The sequence below is a fragment of the Nicotiana tabacum genome, chromosome 6 (genome assembly GCF_000715075.1).
Source record: "Nicotiana tabacum cultivar K326 chromosome 6, ASM71507v2, whole genome shotgun sequence".
In the NCBI taxonomy this organism is placed as follows: Eukaryota; Viridiplantae; Streptophyta; class Magnoliopsida; order Solanales; family Solanaceae; genus Nicotiana; species Nicotiana tabacum.
Genome location: NC_134085.1, coordinates 188,521,565 through 188,542,904, shown reverse-complemented (window position 1 = coordinate 188,542,904; position 21,340 = coordinate 188,521,565). Strand labels below are relative to the sequence as shown.

Sequence of the window (21,340 nt, the reverse complement as noted above, 5' to 3'; positions counted from 1 at the left end):
GTTCTTCTTTATAGCATAAGATATAGCATTATTCAAGTGCAGATACTGTCATATTTGTCATGTGTTGATTTCGTGGTACAGCTTGACATGCAGTTAACTTGTCCTTACTCTTACTATGAAAAAATGGTACTGGTTAAAAAAAGTTTAATCAGTAAAAACTTAGTAAAAACATAAAATTTAATCTCTGAAGTACCAGCCATCTTAAAAGTTGATATTACCAAGGCTTATGTTCTTTTTTGGAAAATCCAACAAAAGGATTAGAGAGATGAATTAGGTCGATAACACTTCCCTTACAGTTTCAACTTCGTTTCTCTTACCTAGTGTTTGGCCATAGATTCCAAATTTGTTTTGAAAAATTTGATTTGGGTGAAGTTTGGTTTGAAGATGAAAATGTATTTGGACATACATTGTCAAAACATATTTTCCAACTTTATTTTGAAAAAACATGTATATAATTCCCAAGTTTTGGGATTTTGGCCCAAAATCAGCAATTGGGGTGATTTTGAGACTTGGGATTTGGGACTTTGCCAAAATGTGGGCAAAATTTATGGCCAAACATGAGTTTTGACAATAAATCCCAAACTTATTTTGACAAAACTCATGGCCAAACGGGGCCTTAGTCGCGGTAATTAGTTCTCAACTTTCTTTTTAGCCATTGAAATTCCACACTTCTCTTAGCGTTTGATTTGAAACTGTGGAAAGAAAAACCATGGAAATCTTTTTTCTCAAAAACCAAACACCAGAGTGGAGTATTCCAGTTTTGGAATGGATGTCTTATCAACATTACCAGAAGAAGTCACTCAGCTTTCCATACAAAGGAGGTGTGTCATAATCTTTAAGTCAATGAACAGATATAATTTAGGATTCGATACATAATTAACAAAACCTAGCCATTTGATCGAGTCAGCAAATTCCTAGCTTGATGTTAGTTCTTTCCATTAACATGGTTGCAACATCAGCGTTTCCGCCTATGTGAAGATACTAAGAACAAGTGAGCAGGTGAGACTTGAACTTCTCTAGTTCATTGAGAACCTCATCTTCGGGTCTGTAAATGAGATCAATCATTCGCCATATCTGCAAAAGGTTGAACCATGAGACTTAAAAAATGTCAACGAAAGATGATAATGCACTATTGCACATTATATTTCTTCATGTGTTTTGGACATATTTAGGGCTTTGCATTAAAAGGCAAAATAAACATAGGGTAAATCATAGCTACCGGGTCTTGGATATATTTACGGCTTTGCATTAAAGGGCAAAATCAACATAGGGTGAATCATGGCCTTTTGGTAGCTATGGCGAACTCATGAAGGACCTTTAGGCGAAGAAAATATAAAAAATCATAACTTTTCACAGAGAAAAGCAGGGGCACCATTTTACCTTATCAGGCTTAAACCAAGCTTGACTAAACTACTGTACTACCAATCATCATATACAACTTAATAAACACAGAAGTCTGGGTGAACTGGGAACAGTGTAATTCAGAGTTTAGTTTAATCAGATACTGAGCATTTTTTAATGTATCTGTAGGTCGATTCAGTATGATTATAAAGCAACTAACCAGCAAAATAAACAAGTTTGGCTGTTACCTGTAATGTACCGCCTCCGCCAGTACTTTCACCATCATCTGAAACACTAACAATGGTCCATGGATCTGCTGCATTCCAATGGAAGTCAACCACCTTATCCCTATTTTCAACCACAAAGTCAGAACCTCGATACATGGCATAAGTGAAATTCAGATGCTCTCTGCTTAACTTCAAAGGCATAAAATATACGTGATTTTCTTTCATTTTTAACAAGCATGCATAAATAAAAGTGATAACCCTCTGAACTTCCCTAACGAAAGAGAGAAAGGAGAATTGACTCTGCTCTTAATTATATCCACCATTAGATTTTCATTCTTTACCTTCAGAGTTGGATAGTTAGAGAGAGCAGCTATACTGTCGCTCTGGTTTCTACATCAACAGCAAACAAAAAACAGTCCAATGACCAGCCACCATTGGCCTAGTTCAATTTCACGTGGACATGGTGAGATCTACAATTTATATGAAAAAACCTATGCTGGAGAATCATACTAATCGATGAAGCTTGAGGTGAGTTACGGAGATGTTTCTTAAAGAGATTTGCCAACAAAGGCACATCCCCAAGATTCAAGAAGCTCTTTTTCTAGTATAAACTAGAGGTAGAAACAACAAATTTTGATTAGGTAAAACACAACAGAGAAGTAGAAGAGGATTTCAGTCTCTTTATTATAGAAAACAAAGGTTTTTATGATACAAAAACCTATACGTAGCTCAAGACGAGGGGTCATCTTTGGCAACTAAATAGGGTCAGGGAGGTATCTCCTTGATTAATAGGAGCCGTTTCCAAGTAGTGTTCAATCGATTACGTATTAATCAATATTCGATTGATTGGTCTGAGGTTATCAACAGAAAAGATTTGTAAATACCACAGAACTATTGGTATAGCGAGTTCAAAACCAAAAGCCATTGCGCCTTTAGCCGACTGGGAGGACTCCCTAGAAATTCCTTGTTTAGAGAGTTGTACAATCAATGAAAAGAGCGGACAATACGATTGCTAAGGGTGAGCAGTATCACATGCTCGAGGAAAAGCAGACGAAAACGGAATTAGGAATTCCATTCTCTAAGACGAACTAAAGGAATGTCTCTAAGCAGCCAAGGCCAAGAGCAAGCAGGAGAGGACATTCATATCAAAATATTATTTCCTTTTTGTCTGAAACCTTGGCATATATCTAAATTGTACTCCCGTGGCGAGCTAATGAAAAAGAAAAAACAAAAAAGATGATTTTTGTTTTTTAACAGTTTGGGGAATGGAAGCTTAACTTCCCTTTGGTTCTCCCCTGAAAATGCCCTTCTTTTTGGAGCCCATTTTTAAGAAACTCGGAAAAAAATTAGAAAATTCAAAAAGAAATATTTTATAAGTCTAAAAGTTTCTTTATGATTTTGTGCTTAGTCTTTGAATCTAAAAAGAATCCAGAAAAAAGCTAAGAATTCACCTCGAAGGAAGGAATTCAGAATATTGTTTCCTAATACTGATATCTCAACAACAACAACAACATCCCAGTGTAATCTCACAAGTGGGGTCTGGGAGGGTAATATGTACGCAGACCTTACCCCTACCCCGAGGGGCAGAGAGGCTGTTTCCAGGAGACCCTCGGCTCAAGAGAGCAACAAGAGACAATATATTAGTACTATCAATAGACTCATAATAAATAACATAAAATACATAACATAAAATAAAAAAATAACAACAATATAAGAAATATAGGAAATACGAAAAGGATGGAGAAAAGGATGTAAGAAAAGGATGTTCAATTTCTCAATTTCTCAAAATACTTCAATTGATACACGCAAGAAATAGGCTAATTCAGCAGCCTTTGTTCAATTTCTCATGGACATAGAAGGAAAAGAGAACTAGAACCATGCAAACAAAATTTAATATAAAATAATCAAACTGCAAACTAATACCTATGTCCAGCGTGACGAAAGAATAAGCCAGGAGGAGATGTTGAAGCTTTTCTACCAGCAGAGTCCTCCATCTTACCAATCTGCGAGAACATAATTTTCATTGAAACTACTAACAATGATGTATAATTTCTTTTAACGGTTAAATAGGAACAAAATCCTTAAATTATAACAATGTTGCCACCTGAATGAAGCAAATCATAAGCTATAACCTTGTTAACGATGTCAGTTAATGGATAATTCCAAAAAGTAAAGGCTTACTACTATTGCGAACCTAACAAATAATGATGCCTTATTACAACAACCACCCTGTGTATTCCCACGAGTGGGATGGAAGGACAAAGAGGTTGTTACCGATAAAAAAAAGATGAAAAAACACTAATAGCAAGTAACAACAATACAAGATATTTAGAAAACTGAAAACCAAGATAACAAAAGAAAAGATGAAAGAAGTACCGATAGCAAGTAATAACAATACAAGGAAGACAAAGGGAAACGCTCGACTACCTACTAACTTTCTACCTTAATTCTCAACATCCACACCTTCCTATCAAGGGTCATGTCCTCGGTTAGCTCAAGCCGCACCATGTCCCGCCTGATCACCTCTCCCTAAGACTTCTTTGGTCTACCTATACTCTTCCTCTTATCCCCGAGGCCAACCTCTCACACCTCCTAACTGGGACATCTGTGCTTCTCCCTTTAACATGCCTGAACTATCTTAGCCTCACATCACGCATCTTATCCTCCACGGGGGTCGCTCCCACCTTATCCCGATTAACTTCATACCTAATTTTATCTTACCTAGCATGCCCACACATCCATCTCAACATCCTCATTTCAACTACTTTTATCTTCTGGACATGGGAGTTCTTGACTGGCCAACACTCTGTCCTATGGCTGTCCAACGGGACGGGTCGGCCTGGCCCATCTCGGCCCCAATCCCGTCCTGGACCACTTACTCTCAAACGGGACTGGGCCCATAGTCAACAAGACATGGATGGAACGGGATGCCCATTTCATCCCGGTGGGCCAGGCCGCTAACGTCCGATCCCGCCTGGCCCACGTGTTTGTTTTTGTTTAAAAAAGAGTCGTTGGCCAACGGCATTCTTTGCAAAATTAGTCGTTGCCAACGGCCATTTTTGACCCCACCCCTCCCCTAAAAATGTATTATTGCAACTATTGTTCTACAAATAGTTAATTTTTATGGGCTTATTGATAAAGTTTTTACTATCACATTAGATAATGTTTCTGCTAACACAACTGCAGCAAATAGCCTAAAAGCTAGACTTTGTCCAATTAATCCAGCAGTTTTCCGTGTTAGATGTGCATGCCATATTTTTAACTTGGTTGTAAAAGATGATATTAATTTATTTTTTAGGCTTGTAGTAAAGTACAACATGCTTGCGGCTATATTTTTCATGCTAATAAAGTGAGTAGACTTCGTGAGTTTGCACAACAATGTGCTAGTGCTAACCTTCCATATAGAAAAATTCCAAAATATGTTTGTACTATTTTGGAAGGTGGGGAGTTCTTGGTGGGAAGGATGTCGAGGGTCTATTTGGAAACAGCCTCTCTACCTATGGTAGGGGTAAGGTCTGCGTACACACTACCCTCCCCAGACCCCACTAGTGGGATTATACTGGGTTGTTGTTGTTGTTGTTTGTACTAGGTGGAATTCTACGTATGAAATGCTTAAAGTTGCTTATAATTATCAGGTGCCTATACAAAAGGTATATAATATGCATAATGGTATCCCCGCTGATCAAATTGTTGATTCTAATTGGGATGGGATCAAAGACTTACTAACTATTATGGTATATTTGTGGAATTTCTGTTGTATTTGGTAAGTATAAAACAAATCCAAAATGAAATGATTGCAAAATTTAAAAAGTATTTTTTTCCTATTCCCCAAGTTTATTAAATTTCTACTTAACCCATCTTTAAAATTAAGAGGTGCAAAGGAATTGTTCGTAAAATTTATGAGAATTTAGAAATTCAAGAAAATGAACAGTCATCTCTCGAAGACTGTCAAGCTAACATATATTCTTATGTTAGATCAATGTTTGATAGTTATAAATATATGGCAACAGCAGCTAGTGAAAATGCTCATACTAATTCTAAGGCTAGAGTAGAAGTTATATGGGAAGGTACGGAGGATATAACAAGTTTTGATTCCTCTATTAATGATGAACTTGATTCTTATCTTAATCAAGGATTAGAATGTATTAAAGACGAAAGCAACGAACAACTTTTGGCATGATAAAGGGAGTGTGACAAAGCATTTCCAACACTTTCAATAATGGCCCGAGATATACTAGCTATTCAAGCATCATCGATAGCATCGGAGAGTGCTTTCAGCGCGGCAAGATTTCAAATCGGAGATCATAGACATTCATTAGCGAAGGACAGCCTTGAGATTTCCATCTTATTCAGAGATTGGATTAATTCAGAAAGAAGAAATCTTGATTTTGAAAAATTAATCACTAGGGAAGAAGAAGAAGAAGAATACATTGAGATACTTAGCACTGGGAGCGATAACGGCATGGAACTCATGGAACATCAATTAACATTGCCAATTCAAGAACAATGTCCGAGAGAAATTATAGATAAGTTACAACGAAGCTATATAGGAGCTTACAAATATTAGTATGATAATTTGTAATTGGCTACTAAGAGGCCTAGTTCAAACAGAACCTTTCCTAGAAGGCGGCTGCGTAGATTAAGTGCTCTTCAAAAGACTTGTATTTGTATGTGAAATCTGACAGTTCTATTAATAAAATATAAGGCTTTAGCCTTGAATTTTTTTTATAAATTGTCTTACACTCTTACTTAGTTAATTTATAACTTGAAATTATATTAAAATAAATTACAAGTCTATTATAATTACTAAAATATTTCGTTACAAGTCTTTTGTTTTAATATTTGAAATTATTTACTTAGTTTCTTTATAATTTATTAAGTTTTAAGTTTATTAAATAAGTCAAAAAAACTAGCCGTGCAAACTTTAAAAACTTAGTCATTGCCAACTTTAAAAAAAAAATAACCGTTGCTATCTATAAAAAATTAGTCATTGCCAAATTTAATGCTTAAATAATTTAAAATTTTTTAAAAAAGGTTCACTTAGGGCCCACGAACCGTCCCGTCCAGTCCCGTTTATTAGTGGGATGTGATGGGCCTACCGGGTCGTCCCGTTAACGCCTGTCCCGCCACCGTCCCGGTTAAATGTCGTCCTGTCCCGTCCAGATTATTTGTTCCCGACCCGTCCCGTTGGACAGCCTTACTCTGCTCCATACAACATAATCACTCTAACCACTACTTTGTAGAAATGATGCCTTAATAGGGAAACAAAAAGGAGCTTAAATGGTACCCAAAAAATCGCAGTCACTTCTAACTTGATTGCCAAATTTAGACCCTATTTGGTTTTATGCATACTATCTCTACTTATTTGAATCATTGGATAATATATTTTTATTACTTTATGCAAGTCACGGAAGTGAATTTTCAAACACAAAATCAACTTGATCTGTGTCATTAACTAGAAGAACTTCCTTAGCATATGGTTCATGAGGAAAAGGAAAAAAATATAAGAAGATAACCAATTAAATTGAAATACAAAAAGAACTAACAATCTTTAGCTTTTTCCCTCAAAAGATATTTCTTTGAGCTGCCAAAATTTTGAAGAAAAAAATAGAGGAAAAGATACATTTATCTGCCTTTCGGCTTTGATCGTGTGAGGGAGAGGGGGTTTGCTTAACTCACAAAGTCACACCTTTTCATCTCTTTGACCCCCCCCCCCCCCACCCACCCCACCCACACACACACACCCAAAAGAAACACGAGAGGAAAGGATCTCTAACCTTGTCATAATCCCAGATGTTAAGGATACCATCTTCTGCAGAACTTCCAAAGACTGATGATTTATCTGGGGACCACTGAAACAGAAAATTTTTATCAAACACCAGTGCAGGTCTCATGCAAATAGGTTACCTTATCAACATAAATAAGGGTGGACAGCAAAAGCAAGCAAGCATGTCAGTTACTCTCAGACCTGTACACAAAGCACAGCAGCAGTATGGCCCTCAAAGATATGTATAGGCGATCCCACTCCCCCAGAAGTGAGGTTTCGTCGATCAAACATGCGAACAGTGTTGTCTGCCGACCTGAAGGAGGCATAGCTATAATCTTAAGGCTTCCACAGAAATTGAAAAGAATTCATGGAATCATGGAACCAGACATTCACATAAAGGGAAAAAACAAGGATCGACACTACATAAATATTGCAGAAAGCTTAATGTATTTTCTGAGGATCAACCTACTTAAACATCATAATTCAACAGGACGAACAGTTACAATCATTACCCAGTCAAAATATAATTTACATCGTGAGGATTCCAATCAACACAATGAAGATCAGCGTTATGAGCCTTTTCTACCTGCAGGGAAAATTATCAGATCCCAAAGTCCAATCAGAGACATGACTATGACCAATGAAACAGAAATAATATAGTAACGATTGTAGTAATAATAATAATTAGAAAAAGAAAGGAGACATTTCAAGGAATGCATAAAGAACAGATATGTTAATGGAAAGACTAATAATAAGTGTAATATAAATGTAGGACAAAACTGAGGTTTACTTGGTGGAATCCTATTTGAAATGTTTAATCAACTTTAAATAGGGCCAAAGAAAAAATGTGTTACATCCATTAAGCCCATAAGTCATTTTCTACAGCAACCTCTATCTAACTAGTCAAACTCACTTGCACTTACCAATATCTAAGAATTATCACCACCTTATAACAATTATCCATCACCATTTTTCCTAAATCCTACTGCTACTCGCTACCAAATATCGCCAAGATTTACTACTCAAGCTTAACTAAACTCAAGAACACGGTTCAGAAAACAAGTTTTTCTCATATAATGTGCCACAAAAAATATTGAAGGAACAATGACCAGAAGCAACCAAAAATAACTGCAAAGACAACAGATTACTAAAGCATTTCAACATAGATAGATAGGATCCAGTTGAAGAAAAGACATCGGAAGGTCAATCACAAATGCCTTATCTGTACAACCATATCTGGCTCATTGTCTCCCCACCTCTAATATTTCAATTTTATACGTGTTGCAAACTAAAATATTTACTGCCTACCTATCTGATATTACAAACTACAATATGAAGAGCAGGCAATATGACAGAAACCCCCTCCTGACCTCCCCACACACAAGCACAGAGGTCAGAGATCTTTAGTATGATTTTCACTAGAAATAAGGAGAAGTCATTTTTAATATAAGCACAGTTCAAGAGAAGTTCTCCACTTATCCACAAAGAGAAAATGTAGAAAACAAGATAAGTTACTAAGTGCTTGAGCAAAAACAATGATTACAACCTTGACAGCAGGAGAAGAACCAGTTCTGGCATCCCACAGTATTAGGCAGGAATCATCTCCAACACTGCAAAACTCCTGTGCACTTTATAAAAAAAAATAAAAAAGGAATCCAGTAAGGATACGTGAAGCCAGGATAAGAGATGAACAAATAACTTTTTTCTTCTTTCCTCACTATTCGTTTTTCTCTTTATCTTTTATTTGAAAAGTGGTCAGAAAGCTACTTCATCCAGGGAAAAAAAGACGAAAAAGGAATAGAATGGCTTAATTTTGAAACTCATAAGACATAATACAGAAGAAAAGAAGTTTAGATGTGAAATGACAGCTCAAACGAGTATTATCTCATCTTCAACCAAGGTTACATTACACAAATGTTTTGACAGTGTTAACCCCAAACAACATCAAGTCTCACAACACCTAACGAAACACTGAAGGGCTAAACTCAACATCTTATACAATATATGATATGTGATAAACATGAGCTACCTGGAAGGGCAAAACTGAACATCTTCTACGGTATCATCATGTCCTTGGAAAACACCTCGAGCTTGAACAGTAGGGCCTTCTGCAGAAGGTTTCGAGTTACTTGCTCCAGATCCAGGAGACTTTGTAGCTCCCTGGTCTGCTGCTAATGTTGACACATGGTCGTGAATGCTCCACAGAACAACCGATTTGTCCTTCCCTGCAACAATTAACCCATGAGTGCATGAGCTTTATTATACACAAGATCGAAAAGTTTCTAATATCTGAGGTAAGAACTAAAGGAGGTCATATTAATTGACTGCAGGCATCAATGACAGGAAGAGGCTGAACTGTGATGTGGTCCAAAAGTTTCCCCCTAACTCCCTACGTTAACTATAGATCTCCATTAAGGAAAAGTATTATAGTCCCTCCAACACAATTCATAAGACACACTTCTAGAAAGAATAATATACCATAAAACTCTTATATCTTTCAGAACATACAAAGTTATAATTCAACTTTAAACCATAATATGATGTTCTTCATCAAACTAACTTATCAACAACTACCCTGATTAGATTTTGTGCCAACTAGGTTGTGTCATACATTGTTACTCTTTGAAACGAAATTATGGGGTTGAAAGTGTGCACTATACTGGTCTCATTTTACCTAGCCAGAAGGAATACACCACTAAAACAACTCAGGCGTCAAAAAGAAGGAATTGTTTCATAACGAATAATGCGGACTTCCCTGGTAGCTGAAAATTGCTATCTAAGGAATAAGTTGCAAAAACCATATGACTCGGCGGCTTTATCACCACCTTCCACCAACGACCAGAACATGTCACTAAGAAAATAAGCTAAAAAGAAATAGAAAATATCTGAAGACCGCCAACTGGTTACCAATTATAAAACGACACATTATCTGTTAATAAACATGCAGTTAACCATGAGCTGCTAATTGGAATAGAAGCAATCACAAAATCCTTGAACGAAGAGAACATTCAATGACTGGTCGGTCAACCTCCAGAGAGCACAAAAGGCTCAGAAGGGCACATAGCGAGCGCAAATTCAGCATTGTCTTGATGTCCAGTCAATATCTGCAGGTAGATATAGACTATAAGTTACTACTTATAAGATACAAAGTTGGAAAACTGAACCTGTCGTTAGAAAACCCACCAAGTCCGGTCGAGAATTATTTACGCCCAAGGTAGCATGACGGTTAGGCTGAGACTCAACATCCCAAATAAGAACCTGATTCCAAAATTTCCAAGGTCAACTTAAAGATTTCAATGGTTACTAAAAAGAAACAGCAGCCATCAGGGAGGAAACCAACTTGTATGAACAGGGCTACAAAAGGAAAATGAAATATGCAGAAGCAGATGCTTACATCAGGACTGTCAGTGTGTGTGGCCACAATCTTGCTATCCTGAGGCAGTTCCCTTATTCGATTCACCTGAAATCATATTATAGAATGCTAACAGATTTGTTAAAGCAGATTATAGTATTTCAAGTACATATTCCATGTTATGAATGCTTCTGTAATTGATTTTCTTAAGCAACAAGGGTCAAGTATTTACCATTCCTATAGTGAGTATAAGAAAGGAGAACAATTAGTATAATTTTAAGGATTCAGCAAGATACAGTGATCAATTCATTTTCACATGAGAAAGTTCCACTGACACCAAAAGAATCACGAAGAACAAAAAAGTTGCACAAATACATTGGAAACATTCTATGTGGAAAATAATTTTCCCCTCTGAATGAGGGGAAAATATGTATATCAGAAGTTCAAAATAATGTAACCAGAATTTTGGGCCTATAGGCGCTAATAATCCTTTTGAATTGAATCTCTTCTAAGTCCACTTCAAAATTTATGACGCCACATTATCTGTGTTGGGGAACACCGCCTGGTTTGGTTTATGCTATATGTTTCTAATTTAATTGTTTTTTGGCTTGCTACAATATGTTTCACCAATTTTTCCTCCAAAGATATCCATGCAAGAGTAAGTAATTAACAGTCAACATTAATCCAGAGTCTAAAGCAGGAATTAAGTATAAAACCATGTGAGAAATTTCCATATAAGCACCTAATTTCAAATATTTGGTAATAATTCTAGATGACAAAACAAAATGCATTAAACGCTCAGCTGCATTAGTGATGAGACAAGCTACCAGCGGAAAATAACCATTCAGGAAATTATACTAACTGAACAGCAGAAGTCCTCAAGTGCACTGCCTGTATTCTAGTGTAACACAAAATTTTAACAGTATAATCTAATTATGAAATAAACCAGAAAGGGAAAATTTCATGTTTGAATCCTATAATAAGATAGGTCAAAGAAAGATGTACCTCACCCGGATGAATAATAGTTTTGTACTTCTTTACAAAAGGCGAACGTGCTTCTTCGTTGAACTGAAAGATAGACAATCAAGATCATAAAAAGTGAAAAGGTGGAGGAAGAAATAGGAAGGGCGTGTATCTATGCACAAGGAGAATACCTGAGATATGTGTTGCGCTGCTGCAACCCTAGGTTTGACAACTTCACAATTAGCTATGACAAGCGTATTTGGAACGCTGCCATCAGTCTGCAGGGGAGAGGAATAATAGGATCCAAATAAAGATTATGATGAGAATAGAGATGACATTTAGCAGTGATGTAAGAAAATAATGAGATGATTGAACTGAAAGGATAATAACAATAACTACCACACCAACAAGGATTCTAAAGCAACAACTGAATAAATAAATATTCTTGACGCTTCCAGTTCGCTACTTACTAACCTTATTTATAAGAATATTTATCAAGGCTAATCTAACATATTTTCATCATTAAAACATAACATATAAATGACAAGTTAATTAAAGGACGTGAAATGATAAACTTGCTTGCTCAGAAAGGTAGAGGCGCTGGCGGTTCTTGTAAGTTGCTTGCTCAAACTGGGGACCCCAACTGAAAGAGAGAAACAGTAATTTTCATTTATTAGTATCTATAGATAAGCAACCAAAGAAGCAATTCCATCTACATGAAGAAGCTGCAATCTCAGTAAAACTATTAAATCTCTAAAGAGAGATCAAAACAGACACATCAGCAAAGAAAGAAAGAAATATAAAAACCTAATGGCAGGAATCAGCAATCAAATACGCCAGACAACCTGCATTCCAACAACAGATGAACCAACAACAGATGAAGGAAAAAATTATGAAACAAGTATTATGAAACTCCAAGTGGAAATTCAGCAACTGGCTAAAGCAGAAGAAGTATCTTGGAGACAAAAATCTCGATGCTTGTGGCTCAAAGAAGGGGATAGAAACACCACATTCTTTCATAAGGTGGCCAATTCCAACAAAAGAAGTAATTGTATTGATAGACTCAAAGTTGGGGATGACATCACTGAAGATAAAGATCTAATTAGGGGTGAGATTTTAGAATTTTATCACCAGCTCTACACTGAGAATGAAAGCTGGAGACCTACCACAAGACTGGAAGATGTAGCAACATTAAATGGGGAAGAGAAAGTATGGCTGGAAAGGCCATTTGAAGAGGCAGAGGTTTTGGCTGTAATTAAGAATTGTTCACCTGATAAAGCTCCAGGTCCGGACGGATACACTATGGCATTCTATCAGAAAGCATGGGAGGTGATCAAGTATGATATCATGGGAGCCCTTCAGCACTTTCACCAGGACGGCAACCTAGTTAGATCATGCAATGCCACTTTTATAGCACTAATCCCGAAGAAGAAAGGAGCCAATGAGCTGAGAGATTACAGGCCAATCAGTTTGATTGGTAGTATTTACAAAATTGCCTCCAAACTCTTAGCAGAAAGGTTAAAAGGGGTGATAGGAAAATTGGTGTCTAGTCATCAAAATGCTTTCATAAAAAATAGGCAGATCACAGATGCAGCTCTTATAGCTAATGAGATATTGGATTGGAAGATGAAGTCTGGGCAATCTGGTCTACTTCTCAAACTTGACATAGAAAAGGCATTTGATCAACTTAATTGGACCTATCTGATAATTACACTAAGAAGGATGGGATTTGGTGAATGTTGGATTAGATGGATCAGATTTTGTATCACTACAATGAAGTACTCAATCCTGATCAATGGTGGACCAGTTGGATTCTTTTCTCCCCAAAAAGGCGTCAAACAGGGAGATCCTCTGTCTCCTTTCTTATTCATCCTTGATATGGAAGGGCTTAGCAAAATGTTAGATAAAGCAAACCAGCTTCATTGGCTAGATGGTTTCAAGGTGGGAAGTACATATGACAACTATGTTACAGTCTCCCATCTGCATCTCATCTACTCTATGCAAATGATACTTTGATTTTTTGTGGAGCTGAAAAATCACAGGTCTTATACCTCAATCTTACACTTATGATCTTTGAAGCTATCTCAGGCCTACACATGAACATGTTGAAGAGCATCATCTACCCAGTCAATTCAGTTCCAAACTTGGAAAAGCTTGCGGAAATAATGTGCTGTAAGGTGGGCTCTTTCCCTACAACATATATGGGTATTCCTCTGGGAGCTAGATACAAAGCTCTAGGTATCTGGAATGGAGTAATTAAAAAATTTGAAAAAAAGTTAGCTTCCTGGAAAATGTAGTATCTTTCTCTGGGTGGTAGAATTACACTCATCAATAGTGCGTTGGATAGCATTCCTACCTACTTCTTGTCCCTGTTTCCAATCCCAGCTAAGGTCCAGAGGAGACTTGATCAACTAAGGAGAGATTTTCTATGGGAAGGAAATAGTCAAACACACAAATTTCATTTGGTTATGTTGACATACAAGTTGTCTAGCACATGTATACACATGTACTACATCATAGCTAGCACATGTATATGAGTTGTATAGTAGGTGTAATACAAGTTGTGTAGCACATGTATACACATGTACTACATCATAGCTAGCACATGTATATGAGTTGTATAGTAGGTGTAATTAGGTGTATGGCAACTAATAGATTAGGTGAATTAGTATTATAAATAGGCCTTGTAATCTTCTCTTCTAGATATGAAATATAGAACTTCTTTGGTTTCTAACATGGTATCAGAACATTGAAGTTTTTTCATCAGTTTGTTGTTGGGAATTTTTTTTTCCCCGTTCGAATTATTTTTGTTCAGAACAGTCTTTCGCTGCTTTGATTCTATTTCACTATTTCTGGCCATTTTTTGCCCCGACCGCTTCTTTACAGATTTTTCTACTCACTATTCCGACCAAAGTGGTACTGTCCGAATTTTTTTTTTTTCCTGACAACTTTCATTTTCCAAGATCACTGTTCCGGCACTGTTCACTGTACTGTTCACTGTATTGTTCACTGTTCACTGCTCACTGCACTGTTCAAATATCACTGTTCACTGTTCACTGCATTGTTCAAATTTCACTGCACTGTTCTTGACTATTTGATTCTGCTATTATTCGGGTGCAAGATGACTGAAACGAAACCTACCGTTGATGTCATTCCGGTTATGTCCAAAATTACGGAGAATAAGTTCATGGGTTCCAATTACATGGATTGGAGTAAGACGATCCGTCTCTATTTGCGGAGCATCGACAAAGAGAACCACTTGGTTGATGATCCACCCAAGGATGAGACTAAATCAGTCTGGTTAAAGGAGGATGCAAAATTGTTTCTCCAAATCAAGAATTCGATGCACAGTGAGGTAAATGATCTAGTTTCTCATTGTGATTATGTGAAGGATCTAATGGATTATTTAGATTTTTTGTACTCTGGCAAAGGAAACTTGTCTCGCATGTATGATGTGTGCCAGGCATTTTACCATCCATCCATGCAAGATCGCTCTCTCACCACTTACTTCTCAGAGTTTAAGAAGGTGTATGATGAGCTTAATGTTATATTGCCGTTTAGTCCAGATGTGAAGGTACAACAGGCTCAGCGTGAACAACTGGCGGTCATGAGTTTCCTTTCTGGTCTTTCTCCCGAATTTGAAGGGGCCAAATCGCAGATTTTATCTGGGACTGCTATATCTTCCTTGAAAGAGGCCTTTACAAGAGTGTTGTGTACTGAAAAGTCTCATCCAGGTCCGACAGCCACGATCGATAGTGGTGCTCTGCTTAGCCGCGTCCAAAAGAATAGGAGTCATAGTAATCGCAATCGGAGTAGCGATAGTCGAGACCTAAAGCAAGGGGAAGTTGAATGTTTTTATTGTTATGAGCTCGGTCATACCATACGTTATTGTGTGAAGCTTCAGAATAAGAACAAAAGATCTCAGTATGCCAACATCGCCACTTCCGAGACTATTTCACCATCTCAATCATCATCTCCTCCTATCAATACTATCCCCGAGTCAGGTAAAACCACTAAGTGTCTCCTCTCTTCATCATCCAAATGGGTCATTGATTCTGGTGCCACGGATCATATGACAGGTAACTCTAAACTCTTTTCCATTTTTCAGTCACATACCCAATGTTCCACAGTTACTTTAGCCGATGGGTCTACCTCATATGTTTTAGGGTCTGGCACTGTTAACCCAACATCTTCTCTTTCCCTTAGTTCCGTCTTAAATTTGCCTGATTTTTCTTTCAATCTAATATCTGTCAGTAAACTTACTCGTACTCTAAATTGTTGTGTCTCATTTTTTCCCAATTATTGTCTTTTTCAAGATCTTACGACGAAGCAGATTATTGGTAAAGGTTCTGAGTCTGGGGGTCTCTATGTTCTTGAATCACAGGTGCCGAAATCCATTTCTTGTTCAACTGTGTTGTCTCCCTTTGATGTACACTGTCGATTGGGTCATCCATCCTTGTCTAGTTTGAAGAAGTTATATCCTCAGTTTCAAAGTATTTCCTCTTTAGATTGTGAGTCATGTCAGTTTGCTAAACACCATCGCCTTCCTAAAGTTTCTAGAGTCAATAAACGGGTCGACTTACCTTTTGAGTTAGTTCACACCGATGTTTGGGGTCCATGTCCTATTATCTCTAAAACTGGTTTTAGATATTTTGTTACCTTTGTGGATGATCATTCTCGTGTTACTTGGTTATATTTAATGAAAAATCGTTCGGAGTTATTTTCAATTTTTTGTGCTTTTTGTGCTGAAATAAAAACTCATTTTAATGTTTTCGTTCGTAATTTAAGGAGTGACAATGCAAAAGAATATTTTTCGGATTTGTTTAAAGATTATATGGCTACAAATGGTATTCTACATCAATCTTCTTGTGTTGACACCCCTTCTCAAAATGGGGTTGCGGAACGAAAAAATAGACATCTTCTTGAAGTAGGCCGAGCACTCCTCTTTCAAATGAAAGTGTCAAAATGTTTTTGGGCTGATGCCGTCTCTACAGCTTGTTTTTTAATAAATCGTATGCCATCTTCTGTACTTCATGGTAATATTCCTTACAACATTCTTTTTTCCTCTAAGTCATTATTTCCTATTGAACCCAAAATATTTGGTTGTACCTGTTTTGTTCGTGATGTTCGTCCACAGGTAACTAAATTAGATCCAAAGGCCCTTAAGTGTGTGTTCTCAAGGTACTCACGTCTTCAGAAAGGTTATCGGTGTTATTCTCCACATCTCAAAAGGTACTTAGTGTCTGCCGATGTCACATTCCATGAAAATTATCCGTTCTTTTCTTCATATGTTTATAAGAGTCCTGAGGAAGAAGATGATACTTTGGTCTACACTGTCACACATCCAGTTAGTTCTCCAACACCTCTTCCTCAGTCACCCGTTTCCCTCGATCGACCATCCGAGCAGCCATCTGTTCTTCGTGTGTATACCAGGCGACAACAAACCTCAGAACCCGATCCTTTACCTACTTCTGCTTCGTCAGTAGATCCAACCTCCTGTGTTTCAGATCCTAGTTTGGATCTTCTTATTGCCATTCGCAAAGGTACACGACAATGTACTTATCCTATTTCTTCTTTTGTGTCTTATGACCATTTGTCTACTTCTTCTAGCTCGTTTATTGCATCATTAGATTCTGCTAGGATACCTAAAACTGTTCGTGAAGCATTGTCCCACCCAAGTTGGCATGATGCAACGATAGAAGAGATGATGGCTTTAGATGAGAATGGTACTTGGGAGTTGGCCGATCTACCCACTAACAAAAAGGCTATTGGGTGCAAGTGGGTATTTGCTGTTAAGTTTAACTCCGATGGGACAGTAGCTCGCCTTAAGGCACGCCTTGTTGCAAAAGGGTATGCACAGACCTATGGAGTCGACTATTTGGATACTTTTTCCCCGGTCGCCAAGTTAGCTTCTGTTCGATTATTCATTTCCATGGCAGCTACTTATGATTGGCCTCTGCATCAGCTTGATATAAAGAATGCTTTTCTACATGGAGATCTTCAGGAAGAAGTATATATAGAGCAACCACCTGGGTTTGTTGCTCAGGGGGAATGTGGAAAGGTATGTCGTCTTCGAAAATCTCTTTATGGGCTGAAACAGAGTCCCCGTGCTTGGTTTGGCAGATTTAGTAAGGCTGTTCTAGAATATGGGATGAAGAAAAGCAATTGCGATCATACGATGTTTTATAAAAAGTCTGATGATGGTATTCTTTTATTGGTAGTATATGTTGATGACATCATTATTACTGGAAGTGATATTACAGGAATTTCAACTCTAAAGTCTTTCGTTCACACTCAATTTCAGACGAAAGATTTAGGGCAACTAAAGTATTTTTTGGGAGTTGAAGTTACACGGAGCAAGAAAGGCATCTTCTTGTCCCAAAGGAAATATACTCTTGACTTGTTAGCTAAAACTGGAAAGTTGGGATCTAAACCATGCAGCATGCCAATGGTTCCTAACACACAACTCGTGAAAGAAGACGGTGAGTTATTCGAAGATCCAGAGAAATATAGGAGATTGGTTGGGAAACTGAACTATCTTACAGTAACTCGTCCCGATATCGCATACTCTGTCAGCATTGTGAGTCAGTTTATGTCTTCCCCAACAGTCAGGCATTGGGCGGCTCTGGAGCAGATTCTTTGTTATCTAAAGGGATCTCCAGGACGGGGTCTAGTATATAAGAATCATGAACACACTAACATTGAGTGTTTCACAGATGCAGATTGGGCAGGGTCAAAAGCCGATAGGAGATCCACGACAGGATATTGCGTTTTTGTTGGTGGAAACTTGATTTCGTGGAAGAGTAAGAAACAAAATGTCGTTTCTCGATCTAGTGCGGAAGCAGAATACAGAGCTATGGCACAATCTGTGTGTGAGGTTGTATGGGTACATCAACTATTAAGTGAAGTTGGCTTCCAAACTACATTGCCAGCAAAGTTGTGGTGTGATAATCAAGCTGCTCTTCATATCTCCTCTAATCCTGTATTTCACGAAAGGACTAAGCACATTGAAATAGATTGTCACTTTGTTCGTGAAAAGATTCAACAAAAGCTCATCTCTACAGGTCATGTTAGAACTGGAGATCAATTGGGAGACATTTTCACAAAAGCTTTGAATGGAGCTCGAGTTGAATATATCTGTAACAAGTTGGGCATGATCAATATATATGCTCCAACTTGAGGGGGAGTGTTGACATACAAGTTGTCTAGCACATGTATACACATGTACTACATCATAGCTAGCACATGTATATGAGTTGTATAGTAGGTGTAATACAAGTTGTGTAGCACATGTATACACATGTACTACATCATAGCTAGCACATGTATATGAGTTGTATAGTAGGTGTAATTAGGTGTATGGCAACTAATAGATTAGGTGAATTAGTATTATAAATAGGCCTTGTAATCTTCTCTTCTAAATATGAAATATAGAGCTTCTTTGGTTTCTAACAGGTTAAATGGCCAAGATATATTCTCCCAAAAGTGCATGGAGGGCTAGGAATAAAAGATCTCACTTTACACAACAAGAGTTTGTTAATGAAATGGCACTGGCGGTACAACATGGAGAACCCTAGGCTGTGGAAAGTTGTAATACAAGCAAAATATGGGGTGGCAAATAACTGGTGTACTAGACAGAGTAGAGTGCCACATGGTTCTGGGCCATGGAAACATATTTCAAAGTTATGGGGTGACTTTCAACTCAAGTCATCACTCAAGCTTGGGAATGGAACTCATATTTCTTTCTGGAAAGATAGATGGTTAGGGTCAAACATCCTAAAAGACGAACACCCAAGTCTATTTCTATTCGCTAGCAACAAGGATTCCACTATTGAGCACTATTGGCAAGATAACTCATGGGCCTTGCAGTTCAGAAGAGATATCCAAGAATGGGAACTAAATGACTTGCTGAGATTGCTTTCAAAACTATCAGATTTTAAGGTCAATCCTCAGGTGAAAGACAAGCTGGAATGGGGAGATTCCAAAGATAAAACCTATACTGTCAAAAGAGGATATGACAATTTATGCTCCAATAAAGAGCTGATTGACAAATGGCCGTGGAAGCTCATATGGAGAACCAAACTCCCTATAAAAGTAATTGGTTTTATCTGGACAAGCCTGCATGAAGCCTGCCTTACTTAAGACAACCGCAGTAGAAGAAGCATTCCGATAGTGAACAGATGTTTTATGTGCCAGGAGAAATCTGAGAGTGTGAGACATTTGTTTCTTCATTGCACAGTAGCAGCTGACATATGGAACATGTTTTTATCAGTTTTTGGACTTGCTTGGGTCATGCCTTGCAGTATAAAGGATGCTTACGAGAGCTGGAGCTCATGGAGAGTTGGGAAATCCATCAAAAAAACTTGCCAAATGGTGCCTGCTACTATTTTTTGGTGCATCTGGAATGAGAGAAATCGCAGAGGTTTTGATGGGATTTCAACTCCTAATCACTCTCTTAAAGCAACTTGTCTAATCAATTTATTTACTTGGTTCAACCAGGCCCCTGTAACTAGCTTTGAATCTTTTTGGGATTGTGTCTGCTCCTTAGTTATGTAAGCTTTTGAATATGAGCAGCCACACTTTTGTTGTATATTTTTGCTATGCATCTTCTTGATGCCATTTAATGAAATTATCTTACTTCATCAAAAAAAAAAACAGATGAACCAAGAGTAGAGTCCACCATTCAACTCAGCGACACAATTGTCGGCTGAGTTTGATTACCAAACATTGCACGAGAACATAGGTATACTTCACCTCTCTGTCTACACACATAAGCGATGTAACAAAAACCCTAGAGAGAGAGTGAGAGAGAATAATGGGAATGTAAGGGTAAATACGAACCGACAAGAGAGGGAAGGCCAAACGAGGTTGTGGTTAGCAAGCCAATCGTAGAGAACAGGAACCAGTGACTTCCATTGCGTGTAACGTTCGTCCACCGACCGCTGTTCTCCGCCTTTCGCCGCTCTCTCCTCCTTCATCTCTGTGTCTTGCTCTACTCACGTTTTCCCGCCTCTGCTCCTTATTTACTGTTCAGGCCTCTGCTGCTACGCTTAAAGGCTTTTTTCCTATTTGCCTGAAAGGACAACACGCGGAACAGTCGAATTCCACTTATATATAGCTCTGCTAATTAAGTCATTTAGGAAATAATTTATAGGTTTTCCTATTCCTCCTCGGATAGGGTTATTACCTTGACATATTTGGATTTTCCTTTTATCTAGAACCCGTTTGGACATAAGAAATTTTTTTCTTTTTCTAAAAAAATTGTATTTTTCTTCGAAATCAGCATTTGTTCATAAAATTTCTAAATAATTTTAGTTTGGACATTAACGTGAAGAAGAAATTTAAGCTTAGAAGAATACTCTATATTTTGTTATTTTGTGTTGTTTTGGTCTTTGAGGTTTTAAAGCAACATGGGTCAAATAAGCTAAAATCTCCAGGCCCATTGATAATAGAAAGTAAAAAGGCTTTTCTGTAAAATCAATAATTTGTCTTTTGTTAGATAAAATAAGTGACCCAACATGAAAGTTTAGCAATAACTTACCTAGATTTAATGTCCAGCATTAGTTATATATATATATATATATATATATATATATATATATATATATATATATATATATATATATAATAGTATTTTTTTTGTCGGATAAGTAATAGTAAAAAAAAAGTTTAAACTTTCTTCATAATTAT

General features: G+C 37.4%; 1 protein-coding gene across 1 annotated transcript; it reads right to left on the bottom strand.

Annotated features, from left to right (window-relative positions):
• Positions 1-758: 758 nt before the first annotated feature.
• LOC107759085 (WD-40 repeat-containing protein MSI4-like) lies at positions 759-20,757 on the bottom strand. Its single transcript, XM_075256190.1, has 15 exons — positions 20,492-20,757; positions 12,230-12,293; positions 11,842-11,928; positions 11,693-11,755; positions 10,730-10,795; positions 10,519-10,593; positions 10,364-10,439; positions 9,365-9,560; positions 8,882-8,963; positions 7,848-7,921; positions 7,537-7,648; positions 7,346-7,420; positions 3,492-3,571; positions 1,590-1,689; positions 759-1,074 (listed from the first exon to the last, which is right to left on the bottom strand). Exons 1-15 carry the CDS (start codon positions 20,626-20,628, stop codon positions 982-984), a joined length of 1,380 nt encoding a protein of 459 aa, XP_075112291.1. The 5' UTR covers positions 20,629-20,757; the 3' UTR covers positions 759-981.
• Positions 20,758-21,340: the final 583 nt, after the last annotated feature.

What these genes read in the sequence shown, in the direction of transcription:
- LOC107759085 (XM_075256190.1), bottom strand. Translation starts at nt 20,628, where the DNA reads ATGAAGGAGGAGAGAGCGGCGAAAGGCGGAGAACAGCGGTCGGTGGAC. An exon ending in ATAATTCTCGACCGGACTTG is followed by an intron (nt 10,440 to 10,518) that starts GTGGGTTTTCTA and finishes ATCTACCTGCAG; the next exon opens with ATATTGACTGGACATCAAGA. An exon ending in TTTCGTCACGCTGGACATAG is followed by an intron (nt 1,690 to 3,491) that starts GTATTAGTTTGC and finishes GGTTGAAAATAG; the next exon opens with GGATAAGGTGGTTGACTTCC.